At 33.3% G+C, this 18,939-nt stretch overlaps 1 protein-coding gene across 2 annotated transcripts in view; it reads right to left on the reverse strand.

Moving 5' to 3' along the window:
- Positions 1-18,939, reverse strand: part of LOC107438118 (uncharacterized) — a 94,386-nt gene that overhangs the window by 14,672 nt on the left and 60,775 nt on the right. For both annotated transcript variants that reach the window (XM_087165590.1, XM_087165591.1), the window contains 6 exons: positions 16,070-16,200; positions 14,637-14,716; positions 11,351-11,390; positions 5,625-6,376; positions 3,886-4,031; positions 1,374-1,571 (listed from right to left, as the gene is read on the reverse strand). In XM_087165590.1, the coding sequence (XP_087021716.1) occupies positions 1,374-1,571; positions 3,886-4,031; positions 5,625-6,376; positions 11,351-11,390; positions 14,637-14,716; positions 16,070-16,200 (1,347 nt within the window). The remainder of the gene's footprint in view (positions 1-1,373; positions 1,572-3,885; positions 4,032-5,624; positions 6,377-11,350; positions 11,391-14,636; positions 14,717-16,069; positions 16,201-18,939) is intronic.

Below are 18,939 nucleotides of genomic sequence, written 5' to 3' on the forward strand. Positions count from 1 at the left end.
TTGCACGGTTTGGCTTACTTTTGAAAGAGTTATCGCTATTTTTGTGATTTTTCCTTAATTTATGATAACCAGTGTAGTTTAAATTTAGAAATTTTTCAATTCTACTGAATAAAGAATTTTTTTTTCCAGTTTAATTATGAAATGTCCTTTTCACACTTCAAGATTTCTTTTAAATTCAAACAAAATATTTACAATTGGCAAATTCTTTTCCGAATTATAATCAAAACTTCATAAAAAAATAACTAACTTTATTTTAAATTAATTTCGCTTTAACTTTACAATTAAAAATTTGCGTAATTTTATATCAAATTTTAATTAACGAAAAAATATTTAATGACTTTCATGTGTTAGAGAAACTATAATTCAATTTATCCAATTGCACAATTCACTTTTATTGCGGTACAATTAAGTTTTGTTGTCAGCTTTTAAGTTTGTATTAACTACATGCTTTAAGTATACAAAGAAACTTTAATAAAATATTATTCTGTAATAAAAATCTCATTCAGTTTTTATGTTAAGAAATAAATATTATTGTATTTTTATCATGTAGTATACTTATGTAACATAAGAGTTTAACAAAATCTAATTAGATTAAAAATTGTTTCTCTTTATTAATTATGCCAAGAAAAAAAATAAATATACGGGAAATAAAATTTAAATGAGGCTTTTAATCTAAGTTTTTTCTAACTAGAAGTAAATTTAACGCGTGTAATAAAAATCCTTTTAATTCAGGTCAAGTAAAGCATAAGTCACATGTTATGCCTGATTGACCTACTTCAAAACATTCTATGTGTCAAATCGCAGAATGTGAAACAAGACCAACGCTGCTTTAAATTTTGCCTTAGCCATCCAATCTGGACTTTCCTTTTATCTTTGCTTATCTTATAATGCAGCATATTACATTACTTTACATCAAGCCACTTTAAAAGAAAATCTCATAAGTTTATTTTCTATTATAAAGGAAATTTTCATATTTGTGATTTTAAAAAAAATTTTAAAAATATTTTTAACATTTTTACAGCTGCCGTTATTATCAAATATGCAAGTTCTACTTTAAATTTAAATACAGATAAAAACAAACTCGTCCTAAATATATCCAAAAAAAATCTGCGCAATCCCTAGATCTGCTTAATTTCTTCAAAATAGGGCAGAGATGCAGGAAGGGTTGTTTACTTTACAGTGTGAAGTGCGTTTGAGTTATAGAACTGTAGATTAAGCACATCGCAATCGTATCACCGATTCTCGAAGCATAATCATCCCCGAAAGATAGTTTTTGCTTTCATGTGCTATAATGTGAATAGTTGAACAGTATTTTAGGTTCGATAAACATGATATAAATGAATAACATAATATGACATGATGCATATACATACTCTGGGTGGCCAGACGGAGCCAACATCCATTCCAGAGGGTTCCACAGCTTCGACATGAAGTCTGGAATCAGCAGAAGAAGGTGGTGGTGGCCAGTGCGGTTTCGGTGGTGCGGCTGGTGGTGCTTTGTAGGTGATAGGCGTTCCCGAAGTGGAGTTGTGCTCAAAGATATTTCCATTTATTATGTGTGCTCGAGGTTTCTAAATATAAAAAGCAATAATTTCAAAACAAAGGCAATCGCAAGTCTTAATAGTGATTGAAATAAGGATTTAAAACAAAATAGGAGTTAGGCACAGCTCTTTACTCGCTCGCTTATTGGATGCTCAAGTCTTTCAATCCAGATTAGAATAAATTGTGGCACTCTTTTAAATCCAAATTTTAAAAATATGAAATATATACATCTTTAAAAACCTTTGGTTTGTGTACAATTTATGTAAATTTATACTTTGATCTAAATATATTTCATTCAATCTGTATACATTTGACTTATATACCTATCACTGCTAATTGGAAATGTTATCTGAAACAAATAATTCAAGAAATTTCCTGTATAATTAATTCTCAATTTCAGTATTTGGAGGTGCAATAACTTTCAAATTTTTTATTTTATCGTGAAGTTGTAAAAGGTGCAAAAACCAAAGAAAATGAAGAAAAAAAATAGTAACAAAATAGTTTGAAAAAATTTAGGTAGTATTACGCCGTTGAAATAAAAAATTAGGATGAATAGATAGTGTAATACAAAAGTGAACTGCCCCTAAGACTTATGAAATTTCCCGGTATACACAACTGTCTATTTAGGAATTTTCAAACAGAATTTAAAGATTTCACTCTAGAAAGGTCTGCATCTCTTTCGCTTTTTCGTCAGTATTTCGTTTCCGATCTCCATTGATTCTGGAGTTTCAATAAAAGGCCTCTCTTTCTTAGTTAAATATTATAAACTTGCCTAAATATTTATACATCATTAGCTCTAAATTCATAAACATTAATCTCAGAGATCATGCAAAATATGTAAGTTCTTGTAACGTTTAAAATGAAAGAGATAGAAAGATGTGCAGTGAGCCAAAAAAATTGACCATTCTGAATAACTTTTGATTTATTGATCGGATCTTCACGTTTAAGGGCTCAATCTTAATGATTCGAGGGGGTGACCTCAAATATGCTAATTAATTAGTGAAGGCGATATTTTAAGTTACGAAATCAGACACTAAAACATACTTTCTCTGGATGAACATACCTTTTTTTTTCGACGGGTTAGGTTTTCTGATCTCAGAAATATAAGGGGTAGCCGCAATCTGGGAAATATGGTCCGGAGAGCGATCCAAATTTTGAACCTCATAATTTTGTTTTTTTTGCGTATTTCTACCTATCTCAAAAACTTTTTATGTAAATTCAAAAAATTTTGTAGACAATTATAAAATTTGTTTATCCAAAAAAATTTCTGTTTGCAGCAAATAAATTTTAGTTAATATGTATTATTTTTTATTATTCTATTGAATCGCAGTCAAAAAATTTTGAGTTGAAAGGTATAAAAAAATTTTACATCATTTTAAAGTAATTTTGCTTGGGAAAATAAGAAATTTGAGCGAAATCGGTCGAATAGTTGCTGAGAAATTGAATTTGAAGGAAGTCATATATTTTTAATTCAATTTCTCAGGAACTATTCTACCTATTTCACTCAAATTTTGCATTTTGCCATGTAAGATTACGTACTTTGAAATGATGTAAAAAATTGTATACCTTACAACTCAAAAATTTTTAGACAATTAATTAATAAAATAATAAAAAATAATAAATATTAGCCAAAATTTATTTTTTTCATGGAATTATCTTTGGATAAACAAATTTTATAATTGTATGCAAAAATGTTTCAATTTGCTTAAGAGTTCTAAAAATATTGCGATATACTTTTTTCCCAGCTTGCAGCTTAGTTTGTCTGAACTTTTCGTTGTCAAAGCGGTCTCCGGGTTTCTAAAGTGGAAGAGCCATCCCTTCCGCTGAGGATCAAAATTGTGATGTCATGTCTCCGGATAATCCTCAGGGATGTTTGGAAACAGTCAATAGCCCATTACTCAGCTTTAGTGAGACGTAAATAAAATACTACAACCAAACTAACCTTTATATAATTAACAGCTAAAAATGACCCTGAAAATTTAATCTGCAACGCATGAATGTCCGATTTGAAATTTTTATTAATATTTTGCTTGTTATTATTTAATGCCGCGAAATCAAACTTAAAACTAATAACGAATATTCCGCTACAAAAATGCTTTGTCTCTGAAATAGTTTACAAATTATGTTTCAGTTCTTCATAAATAGTTCAACGACAGAAGATTATTACGCATTTCTATTAGCATCATACGGCCCGTAACAGACTATCGTCACGTACTTGAATCTTACGACGTTGTTCTGAAGCTATCTATCACTGAAATATTTTAGCACCTACTCAAACAAATTTAGATTTCAACTCAGATAACAATGCAGAAACAACCTAATTATAACCAAAAACATTCTTACGTCATCTTCCTCGATGTTATTCATATAGAGTTGTTGTTGCTCATTGACCTGTTGCAAATGTTGCTCATATTGTTGCCTGTATACAGCTGCCATCGTGTCTCTGTCTTCTTTCGATGCTACGTTGCGAGGGGGAGGAGCAGGTCGAACTGATTGTAGAGGAAAATATGTCTATTAGTCAAAAAGTACGATAATTTGTTTTGATGCATACAAACGTATTTATACTTTTTAACCTATATTAACTAATACAAGATATCTTTAACTTCTTCAATTGAAAATAAGATAAATTTCTCAATGGAATACATAAGCTAAGAAACCTTATAATTTGCTTTGCGATGCTAAAAAGTAACTTAACATTTATAAGAAATTTTATGAAAGATTTAGAACTTTCTGAGAAACATTTTATACTGTTATTGGAAAAAAGTTAATAATGAACCATTGAATTTTGCATACTATCGTTTTAGTGCCATTATGTATACACGAAATGCATTCGCTAAGTACTAACATTACATAATTTAAATAATTAAACATTTAAATAATTAAATAAAAATTTATGTCATTAACTAATTGACGATTGTTAAAAACCATGTAACTATGGGTTATTATAGAGAAAAAATCATGCAAGTCATATGTTCTTACATGGCCAATCGCTGATTTTCGTATCAGTTACCACAGTTGAGAAAAACAATAACAAATGTATCGAAACAATTTTTACTTTTGTAGCATCGTACATACACTCATTTCCATTAAATTCAGTGCACCGAGAAAGAGTTGTCAGAATGAAATAAAAATTTTACATACATAAGTACAAATTTGATATGAGTAAATGAGAAAAAAAATTAGAGCAAAATTATTATTAAATGCAATAAAAAATACAAATTAAGGGAGGCTTTAGTATACCCTCTTGGGTTACCTCAAGCGTGAATGCATGATGAGACACGTTCCGTCATTGTGGCAGACAAGTCTCTTACTATGTCCTGAGACATCTTATTCCCCAGTTGTTGTAAAAAATACCGCTAAATCGACAAGGCTTGGAGGGAGTCCAACTTGCCTCTCCAAATGCACCCAGATATGCTAGTTCGGTGACAAATCTGGGGATAGAGCAGGTCTGGAAGGGCAATGTGACTGAGGCAGTCCTGTGAAACTCTAGCTGTGTGTGGCCGCGCATTATCTTGTTGAAAATTGGCTCCTGAGAACCACACTAGAAGTGGTAACACATGTGGCTGAAAGAAGTCATGAACGAACCGCTGTCGTGGCAGCGTGAGCCAATAATATGGGTGATTGTAGGTGTTTGCACAGCCACCCCATTCTTTCACTCCAGATGTAGAAGTGGTGTGCAGCTGTACAGAGAAGGCAGGTTTAAAACGTTTACCGCGAGGCCTCCACAGTCGTAAACGATGGTTATAACTTCCTAAATTAGGTCTGGATTCATCACTGAAGACGACTTGGTTTCATTTGTTTACTGTCCAATTTCGTCGAGAGAGACTCCACTCCAAACAAAGGCAAGGGTAGGTGGGGAGATTTTTTTAATTCACTTACTTATATCAACGTTGTTCTTGCGAAATTTCGTTTCATTCTGATAATTATTTTTAAGTGTACCAATTATGACGATGAATAAATGGGCTCACTCAATCACTGACGTCATATTTTATAGACACTTTACCAGTTTATTCCAACAAAACAACCTAAAATTTAACAAGAAATTTATAACAAAATATATGAAATTTGCTTATCAAATTTACCTTTAAATTCAGCTCTCGAGACTGCTGTCGGTGTTTCTTGTGCAGTTGACTGTTGATATTTTGTTTGCTGTTGTTGTCTTTGTTGCTGATTAACTTGCTGTTGACTAGTTTGCTGTCTTTGCTGCTGCTGAGATTGCAGTTGGATCTGTTGCTGCACTTGCTGCTGCTGATAAGACTGCTGTTTCTGATCTCTACTCTGCTGGTTTTGAATTTGATTCTGCTGGTAAGAGCTCTGCTTTAACTGTTGTTGAGTTGCAACAGGTTGGTGCTGATTTACCGGTTGTTGATTAACTGGCTTTGGTGGAGTCTGGTATTGCTGATGATAGCTTTGCTGCGTCTGCTGATAGTTGATTTGTGGTGAATGCTGATAGCTGTTTTGCTGATAGCTCACTTGTTGTGAATGTTGATAATTTGTTGGAGATTGATAACCAGGGTGCTGTTGATACTGGTTTACTGGAGAACTATATCCAGGAGATGGATATTGATCAAGAGATGGAGAGTGATAGTCAGGTGACCTATGTTGCGAATTTACTTGATACACAGAAGACTGTTGATATTGAACTGGCTGCTCCTGCTGGTGTTGATACTGATTGTAGACCTTTTGAGTAGTTTGATACTCAACTCGAGAAGTTGTTCTCTGCTGATCTTGATGAGTCTGATGATGCGAATCAAAACCGTTGTATATATGTTCCTCAGACGGTGGTTTAGGCTTTGGAGGAGGAGGCGGAGCAACTTTAGGTTTGCTTACCGTGCTAAAATAAATAAAGTACTTTTTCAATTATTTTAATGACTCTTATTTAATAAAGATCACAGTTTTTAAAGTCGTGAAATAATTCTGGAGAACAAATTATTTTTTCCTGCTGCATGAAATGTATTAACAGTTCTCAGCTATTTTCGGATAGCTAATTTCGAATCAGTAACCAGTTTCTTTTTCCAAGCAACAGATTTTTTTAAATGACATTTTCAGTCCATTTTTGACGAAATGTATAAGCTTAAGAACATTATAGATAAAAGAATGTCACATAAATTAAGCGACATACTTCTAAGGAAGTTAGGACTCATCATCAGGCCTGTTCAGAAGCACAGTTCATAATAGAGGAAGAGCCCCTAGCGGTTTTTGACGACATTTCCTGTCATGGGTTCCTAGGCAATTTTAATCTTGGTGTTGCGCCCTAACTCCACTAGAAGTTTGCCGCAACAGTAATGCTACCTGAATTTATACAGGGTGTCCCGAAACGACCGCATAAACTCTGCACAGCTAGATTCCTCGTTGGGAGTACATAAAAACTGCCCAAAGAAGCGTTCCTGTACGATCCATAGTTTACGAGGAAAATACAAAAAACTAAGTATGACGTCAGCGCCGGTGCAAGAGAAAACACTTTATTGAACATATCAACACCAGTATACTATGCGCAATTTAAAGCAAAATATGCGCGGCGTACGTTTTAAACATTATCGTCTTGAAAGATATGCAAATACTGTCTTTAATATGTCCAATAAAGTGTTTTTTTCTTGCACCGGCAGTGACGTCATACTTTGTTTTTCGTATTTTTCTCGTTAACTATGGATCGTACAGGAACACTTCTTTGGGTAGTTTTTATGTACTCCTAACGAGGAATCTAGCTGTGCAGAGTTTATGCGGTCGTTTCGGCACACCCTGTATATAACGTTTTCAAACTCAGGCATTTCGAAAAAATAATAGATTAAAAATGTCATTTTAAAAAGAATCTGTAGCTTTAGGGTAGCCAAACTAATTTCAGATTTGAAATCAATCCACCCGAATGAGGCAAGTTCAAGTATTTGTATAAAAACAACAAAAAATTTGCTTTCCTATAAAATCAATCAGTACTCAGAATACTGAGAAAGTTGCCTTTGAAAAGCAAAAACCGTACAAAACTCATTATAGTTATAGGTGGGGGAGAAAATTATGGATACACTTCTATACTAACTCCTTTTTTCATATTTCTCAAGAAAAATCCAGAACATTTTCTATAACTTCAGAAATGTTTATATCTTGCGAATTCTCATACATATCAATAGAGTTTAATGCTTTTAGAGATTTGAGGGACCGACAGTAAATTACGAACTGAAAATAGTGTTTTAGAACAACCTATGCCAAAAAATAGCCTTAATCTCGTAATTTGCAAGAACTATTTTGGTTATTATATGCAAAAGTTGCTTCTAAGTTTCGTAAATCGAACTTAAATATTCATTGAGATAAGGAATTTAAAAAAAAAACTTTTTTTTTTTGCCTAACCTTTTTTTTACAGTAACTGTAGTAATATTCAATAAAATTGAACAAAATTTTTAGAGTAATTTTTAATTAATGAAAATTTTAATTATTAAATAATAGTAATAATAATTTTAATAATAATACTTTCAATAATAAATAATGATGAATAACAATAAATTTATTTATTTATTTTTAATTAATTTATTATGTTTAATTGTTTTGAATATTTCTGCAGTTATAGCAATAAAACGTTAGGCAAAAAATTTGTTTTTGTAAAAATGTCTATATCTTCATGAATATTTAGCTTGGTTTACGAATGTGCAATTATTGCATGTGACAAAAAAATAATTGATATAAGTTATAAGCTTATTACAATATTTTTGGGCAAAGGGTATTGAAAAAAAAAATTTCCCGTACGTAATTTATTACCGATCCCTTAAATTTCTAAAATCTTTAAACGTAACTGATGTGTATAATAAAGATAGGTTGAACTCCGACCCACCCCAGGGGGGTATACAGAGATAAAAATTAAATTATTACAATAAAAATTTCTCTAAAAACTAAAATTACAGTAAAATTTTGCCAAACGACAGTGGTGGTGATCAGTTAAAAGTGGATTAACTGTAATACTTGACAATTCAAAACGTTTTAAAGGCAATGAAATCCAAAGCGCCGGTGTAAATGTCGAGAATTAAATAAGGAAACAAGAGACAAAAAAATCTCAAAACCAAAATCAATGGCAGCTAAAAGTCCTAAAAGTAAATGTCTAAAAGTAAAAGTCTGACTAGAAGTCGATGAAGTCTAAAATCAAAAGTAGATAAAATTTCAAAATGTAAGGCTAAAAGTTGATTAGTTAAAAAATTTACGATGACATGCTCTATTGTTGGTTCTTGACTGGGGTCAGTTGATCTGGAGCTAAAATGTCCTCGAGGGTTTGTTTAATAATTTGAGTCACAATTTTCCTGCTGGTCAATATGGCAAAGAATTGGTGTTCCTTTTCGAAGTTATTCATGTGGGTTCCATGAAATGCCCGGAATCTTGGACAGCGCTTAATTAGGTGTTTAATGTCCTGTCTCACTCCACAGTAATTACATGAAGCTGATTTTCTGAAAAATTTTTGTTGATAGGTCCCGAACACTCCGTGGCCAGTAAGGAGCTGGTTTAAGTAAAAATTGGCCTGCAGGCGCTTTAAGCTAGGATCTCTAAAAAATTTATAGGTTTCTCTTCCCTTGTCACTAGACCTCCAGTCATCTCTCCAGTGGTTAAAAGTGATGTTCTTAATGTAAGACTTAATTTCACATTTTTCACCCGGGATCTCAAAATCAATCTGGCCAAGCTTAGTGGCTTCCTTAGCGACCCAGTCTGCCTCTTCATTCCCTTCAATGCCTGAGTGTGCTTTAATCCAATTTATGTTATAGTTACAACTCCACGTGGCTTTGGTGTCTTCTATAAGTTTGAGGTGCTTAAGTGGGTCCTCCAGGCTCATGAGTGAAGAAAGGGAATCTGTGTAAATGCTTGCAATTGGAGAACTCTGATTTTTAAGCCATTGGAGCGCTGACTGTATCGCAAGGAGCCCAGCCAGATAAATACTGCAGTTGTTATTCAAACGCGCCGAGATGGTGCTGATGGTTTTGCCATTTATCTTCATTACAACACCATATGCAGTTTTATTTATAAGTCTACCATTGTTCTCAGTTTGAATTCTCGACCCGTCTGTGAAGATTTCAATGCAATGGTTAGTTGGAAGAAATATCCCCCAGGGCAACGCGAGAGAGTTTGAGGGGTGAGCCAGTTTGGGAGGTAGTAAGAGGTGATCAGGAAAGTACATATGATTTTCAAGCCAATTGATATCTTCTATCAATTGATCTAATGATGTGTATAATGTCTTCTATCAAATGATGTGTATAAAAATCACTTATATTAAACACTTATTAAGTTATAAAATGATTCTTTAAGTATTTCTTGAGAAATATGAAAAAATTATGTAATTATTACGTATTATGTAATTATGTATTATATTAATATTATGAATTAATGAAAAATGTAATTTTAAATGAACTTTTTTTTAAATATTTTATTCATTAAAGTTAAAATATTAATTTAGTTACGGTACAAAAGATCGTAAAAGTAGATATCGCAATAATAAGTACATTACTGGGATCCGATGGAATTTTTAATGAGTATCTCTGAATTCGGAGGCAGAGTTGAAATGGAGCTCTGAAGAAAATCAGGAATCGGAGTTAGAATTGAACTTTTAAATTACCGACTCTATAATTCTGATCAACAATGTGAAATTATACACAAATACTAAACGACATATAGCGACCAAATTAATAAAGCTAAATTATTTCTATTTTTTTATATCTATTGTCTTTCCCGGTGACTTTACGTTATTTGATTAAACAAAACACTTTTAAGATGCTCATCGTTCTCAAAAAAATTATTCAGTGTAATAAGAATCATTTTGGCATTATGCTGTGGCTCGGGGTCAAATCACGATAGTCAAAATTTTCCATAATTCAGTAATTTTCTTCGGTACTTTTCCCTTTGGGTGCACATTAAGAAACCGATCATCACAGTGCTCGCAATGGTATAAGTATATTTGGTAATTATCAAAAACAGGCTAGTAACCATAAAACCTACAGTATTTATTACCAAAATTAGTTAAGCCTCATTGATGTCAATAATAGTACGACAATTTTGAAAAAATACAGTGTAAACACAAAAGAAAAATGGAAAAAACTGAAGATCAAAACTTGGCAACCATTACGCTTTATTTATGTCGTAATATTACTACCTTTTAGATTTTATAAAATTCAGCAAAATCTTCTGTTGTTGTTGCCGTTGGCCATTAAGGCTCAGGGGGTGCGATTGGTCTTATTTTCCAGTGGCGCCATCTATGGCCGAGAACTCAACTTCTCGAACAAAACTCATACAGTCATTCATCCACAGATTGTAATTTTGACCTGAACCAGAGAATGATCAATCTCCAATCCAGTACCCCCAGAAGTATAATTTCTTATCGGAACACGGAGGACTTTTTGACCCGACAGATTTAACGTACTCACCATTTACTACACGGGGAGTCTTCGGCCGGCAGGATATGAACTCCCGTTCTCCTGAACTAGAGTCCAACGCCCTACCAACTAAGCTATCCCGATCGACAAAATCTTCTGTTTAGTAAAATGACGTGCAATTTTCTTGAAAAAACACTCACACTAATAAAACTTCTTAGAATATGAAACCTATTCATACATCGTCTCGTAAACATAACATAAGCGGACGGGAGTATTTTCCGGTTTTTGAATATTGATAATATTTACACTCAGTTTAAATGCTCAGATTAAATATCAAATCAATCGGATCATTTTTTTTTCTTCACAAAAGTAAAACTATTTTCCCTTTGAAAGTCAAACTTTGATTCTAATCACTTCGCATTGTAACAAATTTATATATTACAAGGTAATTTATAATTTGGATAAAAGTAACTTACTTCTGGGGTATGCCTCGCGATTGACTTTTCGTTGAGCCTTCTGAAAAAATACAAATAAAATCAGTTTTGTGATATCGTTATTGATAAACACACTTTAATATAAATTACAGAAAAGGATATTTTAATAAAAATTTTATTTTATATTTTATGTATCGATATTGAACAGCTGACCCAATTCAGAGTTTACAGTATTGGGTCGTTCTGAGTTGCGCTGAATTCAATGTTCAACTCCGTAAAATTGTAGTTTTGGTCCCAGCCTAGAAAGTAAAGGAACTCCTATTGGGATAAACTAGCCTTCGTAGAGGATTCTTTGCTGAAATCAACCTGCATTCCAAGAGGAAAACCATGAAAACCTCCCACGTTTAGCCCCGCGGCAAAGGTTTCTAACCCATTATTTGTCAACCACTAATGTTTTTTTTCGTCAGCACTGTAGTCGGTGCGAACCGGGAGCAGAATTCGCATCAGCCAGCCACTGCTGAGATTCAAACTTGGTCACCTAATTGATGTTTATTAGAGAGCTACAGTGGCTCTCTAACAAACAATTGCTTAGTTTTTAAATCCAAGCAATTATCCATTTTGTTGCAATTAATATTTTAACAAAATGTTATAACACGAAATTATAATAATTATTTATTTTATAACGAAATGATATTTCTTGTTTGAAAATTATAGAGTTATAAGAAGAAAAAACAAATCCAGACCACCAGTGGGATTGGCGAGAGAAGCGGGCAGGGAGCGAAGCCTCTTAGTTGAATATAAGTTTTTAATAATGTCTGGCTGATTTGTGTCATTTTTATCTTGTAGCTACAAAAGGTAAAAATAATAAAAAAATACAACCATGTCGGGAATTACATCAGGTACTAGTTCTGTAGCAAGCATAATATCCTCTGTCTGTTTTTCTACTTATCTACGCATTGTTACGAGTCGAAATAATTAGAAAAAAATATGTATATTCTTGAAAATCACAATAAAAAGTTTTAAAAAAAATAATAATTATATTTGCACCTATGCATAACTTTTACAAACTTAAATGAAAAATCTTAATTTTCTTTTTTTTTTCTTCCTCTACCTTTTTTAATAATTCAAACAAATATTTATACAATTTTTACTTAGAATAGATTATTTCTGTGGCATTATTTTCCCTTACTTGGTTTTTTCTAAATCTAAAACTTTGTATTGATAAATATTTCATATTCAAAACTAATATTTTTATAGCTTATTTTCTTAAACTAAGACGATATTAATTACATTTTATAGTAATGTAAAAATACCAATGCTATTCATAAAAACTTCGATCAGTATTCTACTAAACAAGGAATTGTTAGTTACATTCAATGAATTTCACTCTACGAATTATATTCTATGAACAATATTCCATGAATCATATTTTATGAAAAATATTTAATTAATTATATTCTATCAATTCTAATTTGCAAAGTTGTCCAAATCAGCAGTAAAAATCAGGTACCCGGCAGATTAACCTTATCCGATGATTACCCAGACCGGGCAGAAGAATCAGGTATCGGGTATCAGGGCCCGGTGTTTAGTCTAAAAACCCAAAAAGAAATCAGAAATCAAATGCTGAGAATCATTTTATCTAAATCAATATGAAAGTTAACTAAAAAATCAGAAATAAGGAATTGCATTGATATTTAAAGTTTAGTACCGCAAACCAGATATTAAATCTGGATATTAAAATCTAAATTTTACCGGGAAACTGGATTCGGCTGGTAAATAAAAAAAAATTTACGGTTACCCGGTACCAATTGGGTGGAAGATTCAATTTTCCCCGGGTAGCTCGGCTTTGACCCTGTCCCGCCCTCCATACGGGCATTCCCTGGGTAGTGGAAACCCGGAATCACAGACATTTTATAACCAGGTACTTTTCTAGTCTGAATAATTAAAAGTCCCGAAGAAAAAAGGTAGGCAGCACACCATATAATTTATAATTCTTTCCTATTGAAAGAATTATAAATTACAGTTCAAAAAATTAAATGATTCTTTCATGAACATAATAAAGAAAATTAGGGTGTACAATTTACCGACTCACTGCGATTCCAGGATCCCCATAGGAAACGTAGAAGTAGCTAAATTAGCGCGATTTCGGCAGGACATTTCGACTTTTCGGTGATGTTTAATTGTTTGTCCTGATCTGAGTTAACAGATCAGGTGAAATATACAAGCATATTTTGTTCGTTCTTTTCGCAATGTGCTGCTTGTTGCTCAAAAAGGAAAACTGAAACTGACAAAATAAAATTCGCAATGAAGAGTGAATTTGGTGCAAATATTACCAGCTAAGACTTAGCCTCGAGCCTTGTTTCGAAATTTATCATGCTAAACTTAATTTCTAATAAATGTTTTGTAAATGCTTTTCATATTTCCATTAGTATCCATACGTTTTACCTAAGCATTTCACAAAATAAATCACAATTTAAACAAAGTCCATAATCCGAAATTTGGATTTCATACACCACCAACCAATAAGTATTTGGACACGTGTGATTGAAAAGAAAAACAAACTTTATTCATAATCAGCAGTTGGTTGAGCCTCCACGAGAGACCATTACAGCGTGAACCCTCCGGGGCATACTTTCCACAAATCCTTGTATGACGGCTAGTGATATTTTCTTCCACTCGACTTGGAGAAGACATGTAAATTCCTTCACCGATTTTGGACGGGTAGTACACCCCCTAATTCGTCGATCCAACTTGCCCCAGATGTTCTCGATAGGGTTCAGGTCTGGGCTCTGGACAGGCCAGTCCATTCGATTAACCCCATTGGCACCATACCAAACCTTGGTGACCCTCGCAACATGAGAGCTGGCATTGTCGTTCTGGAAATGACAGGGGTCCACTCCGTGAAACTGCCACAACGTAGGAAGCACATAGTCATCCAAAATAGTGCAGTAGGCATCTTGCATGCGACTAATGCCGATGTTATTCCCTACACGATATATACCGGCGGAGGGCGTGACGTATCTCAGAACCCAGATATAGTCATTTTCATGGGTGTCCAAATATTTATTGGTAGATAGTGCATGATTAATCTCCAATTTCAACTTTCCGACAACGTTTTCTTATGATCTTATTCTATACTGATAAAAACAAACATTTCACCAATTTTTTTTTTAAATTTTAACTCTTAAATACGTGTAGATTTAAAATAAAACTTTAATGTATTTAAAGTGCAATTGAAAAAAGTATGCAATTCTCAAATCTATTTTGATAAATGGAATAAAAATTACGCATGGAGCGAGGTTTTATCAAAAGTACCTTAGCAACGTACCTTGGTTGGCTTGCTCTTCCAGAAGTTTGAAAACTGCTGACTTCTCTTTAAAACTTAAATTCTCGGGTGCTTCTTCTTCCCTGATGAAATTCAAGAAAAGAAAAATATAATAAAAACTTATAACATGATAAACATATAAGAAAGTTTAAAAATATTATCATCATATATGAAAATTTTACATAGTTGGTTATTTATTTTCATATTTAATTTTACATTGGTAGTTTAATTTTATATTAGTATAAGCACAAATAATTTTAGAATTCGAATTTGATGAAAGTCTTCTGTCTTAACAAAAAGCTAATATATTATTATGCATTTGTTATATTAGCTCAAAATTTCGCCTCCGGCTTTTAAATTTTTTTAATTTTAGTTCTCAAGACCTATCCTGCTTAAGAAAATAACTTAGCAAACAAAGGACTAGAAAAACTGTAACAAAACTTTCAAGATACAGTTTAGTCCGCTTAAAAAGAGCCTAAAAAATTGTCAACTGAAATCGAAGAAGCGGGTTGCTTCTTTTTATAAAAAGGGTACATTAATCAAACTTAAATACAATACTTATATGAATTCTTAATTTAAAATGGTACACATTATAACATTTTTAGATACCCAGTCAATGTGGTGGATGTAGTCTTCCTTTATCATGGCTTGAACCGGGGTTCGATCCCTCGCGTAAAAAACCAAGAATCTAATTAACTGCACTTTTTCCAGTCGTGTCTTAGTAGTTTAGTAAGTAAGTAGTTTGTTTACGTCTCACTAGAGCTGCACAATGGGCTATTGGCGACGATCGGGGTGAAATCCCTGAGGATAATCCGAAGACTTGCCATCGCAATTTTGATCCTCTACAGAAGGGATGGCTCCCCTGGTTTGTCACCCGACGACCTGCGTGCAGTCGAGCACTTTACGGTAGAACAGTTTAACGAAGACCGATACCAGGTCCCTACGCTGGCTGATCAAAGTAGCCACCCACCCGTTCACTGACCGCAGCCTGTGATGCTTGTCTTTGATATTTTACTGGGAACCGTGTCGTTACGATCAGTCTACTGCTGGACCTTAGATGTTCAAAATCCACTTAAAGATCACGGCAGTTTAAAAGCTTTAAAAGTACATGCATAGTTGAGCAATTAGTGATCATGTTGCAGAGGTCGTGTGATTACCACCATCAGAACTCCGATCAAAATTACGAAGCATCTTTAACGAAGAATCCTAGTCATTAAGCGGGATCAACTTTATCAACAATAAACTACTTTAGAACTATTTGTGAATAGAATCAGTACTAGTGTGATTACCTGATGACTAACGACAGGTTTTGGCACTAGCTTTATTCACATAAAAAATTATTAAGACAAATCACTTTTAATGAGCTAGAGAGACATTTCCTACACTAAATGTGATAGAAATTAAAATCAATTTAATCAAAACTATAGTACACTTACTCTCCGGAGAATTGGCCTTCGGTCAAAACTTCAGTTTGCTTGGCAAGAGTATCTGCTATATTCTCAGTCGAATATAGCGACAACGGAGAATTATAAGGATTGTGAACTACAGCCTTGATAACTGGAGGCTCCTACAAATACATACAATTAGAATACTTGAGAGAAAATTTTATTTATATGTATATATATATATATATATATATATATATATATATATATATATATATATTTATATATATATATATATATATATATATATATATATATATATATATATATATATATATATATATATATATATATATATATATATATATATATATATATATATATATATATATATATATATATATATATATATATATAAAACTACGTAATGTAAAAAAGACGCAAAATAATATTTAGCCGAGGAAAAAAATGGTAGAGAAATCTGTCAAATTACTAGTGATTAAAGCGGTTGGAAAAGCTTCAAAACTTGTTTGGTTGCCTGATGAAACTTGAAGGTGTTCGTAGTGATTACCTTCAACTCGAACTTGATTACCTGTTTCCTCAGGTAATCAAAGAGGTTTTGATGTTTTCAATGTTGCTTTAATCAGCAGTGATTCATTAAGGTTTTCTAATCCATGTAACGTTAATGCGGTTTAATTCCATCAAAAACTCCCCAACGATCTATTTGATGTTCCAATGGTTGAACCAAAATGTCCCAATGGTTGAACCAAAATGTCCCAATGGTTGAACCAAAATGTCCAATGCTTGACCCAAGAGTTCTCTCGTCTTCTGGATCAGGTTCAAAATTATGACCGACACGGAGTTGAGCAAGTACAAAAATGGTTCGGTTATTCTAAGCTGGCAATAAAATAGAGGTAAAAGTAGTGATTCGTTAAATTTCGAAAACGTTTTTGTTTATTTCTAGGTCAAATTTTGATTTGTAACCTGAATGCGTAATTTTTTTATTTCATTTTAGACAAAAATTCAAAAGGTGATAGATATTATGGGTGATAGTTATGGAACATGCTACATACAAAATGTATGATAAATTAAATAAATATAGTAGTAGAAAATAGTAAATAGAACGGAGGATTCGAAAATCTAAATAAAATGTAGTTTTTTTCTATTTATTTAAAGCCGACATTTTTATTCAAACTTTAATGAAAACGTTTGAAATTATATATGGACACATACGTAAATGCTTCAATATTTGAAAAGGAATGTCGACTGGATTCTGGAAACATTCAACCTGATAGTATAACACAGAGATTTCCAGTTTTTTTCGGCTATGGATCTCTAAATGATCGTTCTTCTTTCAGCGGAACCTCAACATTATAAATAAAGTTTATTAGCAGCTGTGAAAGGACTGAGTGAGGAAAGATAACCAATTATATTGAAAAAATTCAGTGAGAAGTTTCTTCATTGTTTAATCAATATAAGTTTTAAAATTAGGTTTTACGTCAGGTATTTGAATTCGCATAAATGCAAGAAAATATTTTAATCAAAACCAATGAGAACAAGACCATAAGAGCTTCATGTTGATTAACATTCTAATTTATTCTGGAGACGCTTAGCTCAACTTTAACACGCCATTTTGCTCATAAACTATTGGAGAGCCATGCTGGCTGAGGGGATATTTTTTTATTTTATAACCGTCGTTGAACAGCCGACCCAATTTCATGGGTTTACGACTACTTACGTTCAACTCCGTAGCCTTGTAATTTTGAACCAAGCCAGAAGACAAGGAAACTCCTGGATCAGTACCCCCAGAGGTATTGATTTGTTGTGGGAACATGGAGGACTTTGAGACTCGACAGATTTAACGTGCATCAGTCACCATTTACTACCATTACTCTTCGGCCGGCGAGGATCGAACCCACGACCTCTTGGATATGGGCCCAGCGCCCTACCGACCAGGCTATCCCGGCCCTTCGCTTTCCAAAGAGCATTCGCTTCTCAAAATGAGATGAACCGGGTTCGAATGGCAGTAATGGCTGGTCGATACGAATTCCACATCCAGCTTGCACCGCCCACATTGCTGACGTAAAATATCCTCAGTGGTAGACGGATCATGGGCTAGAGTCCTCTTGCCATCAGGCTGACCGTGGAAGTTTTAAGTGGTTTTTCTCTCCGTGTAACGCAAATGCGGGTTAGTTTCAATAAAAATTACTCCACGAAGGCAAATTTCTCTCAATACTTGATCCAAGAGTCCCCTTGTCTTCTGGATTGGGTTTAAAATTAATAGAGCAATGGAGTTGAGCATTGGGAGTCGTAAACCCAAAAAGTTTGGGCTGCTATTATTCGACGGTTATAAAATAAAGCTATCGGCTGACGTCATAGGTCACATGTGCAAATTGCATCATCCAGAGGAAATTATTAATTCCTCCTTTTGTACTACCATCTGCTAATAATAGAGATAATCACCGTCAGGAATCAGGTGAATACCCAAGTCTGGAGTCCTTTCTTACCATGACTAGTTTCTTAACCTTTAACACATGTGTCGACACAAGCATGTCAAACACAGGGTAAAAGCCAAAACACGAGCATTGAGCTCACGTAAGTATTAGAAATAGAATAGACTCAGTCAGTATAAAAAATTTCAAAAATCAAAACCATCAGTAGCTAGTGTCAGATAAATTAGATTATAGACAGACAGCTCAGAATTTAAAAATCAGCCCATATTTATTTTATAATACAGATTAGATAAAGAAAAGAAAAGATGAGAATTGAATATAAAAAACAAGAAACTCAAGCGGATGAAACCTCGAACAGTTGGAAGATCCACGACACTTATGATCCTGGTGTCAGTTTCAATAGAATTGTAACTCGCTCTCAAACGGCATTCTGTAGACTAAAGAATTCGGATTCGGACCTGGAACTGT

This window comes from Parasteatoda tepidariorum, chromosome 6 (genome assembly GCF_982258835.1).
Source record: "Parasteatoda tepidariorum strain Cologne lab strain chromosome 6, Ptep-v5.0, whole genome shotgun sequence".
Taxonomy (NCBI): Eukaryota; Metazoa; Arthropoda; class Arachnida; order Araneae; family Theridiidae; genus Parasteatoda; species Parasteatoda tepidariorum.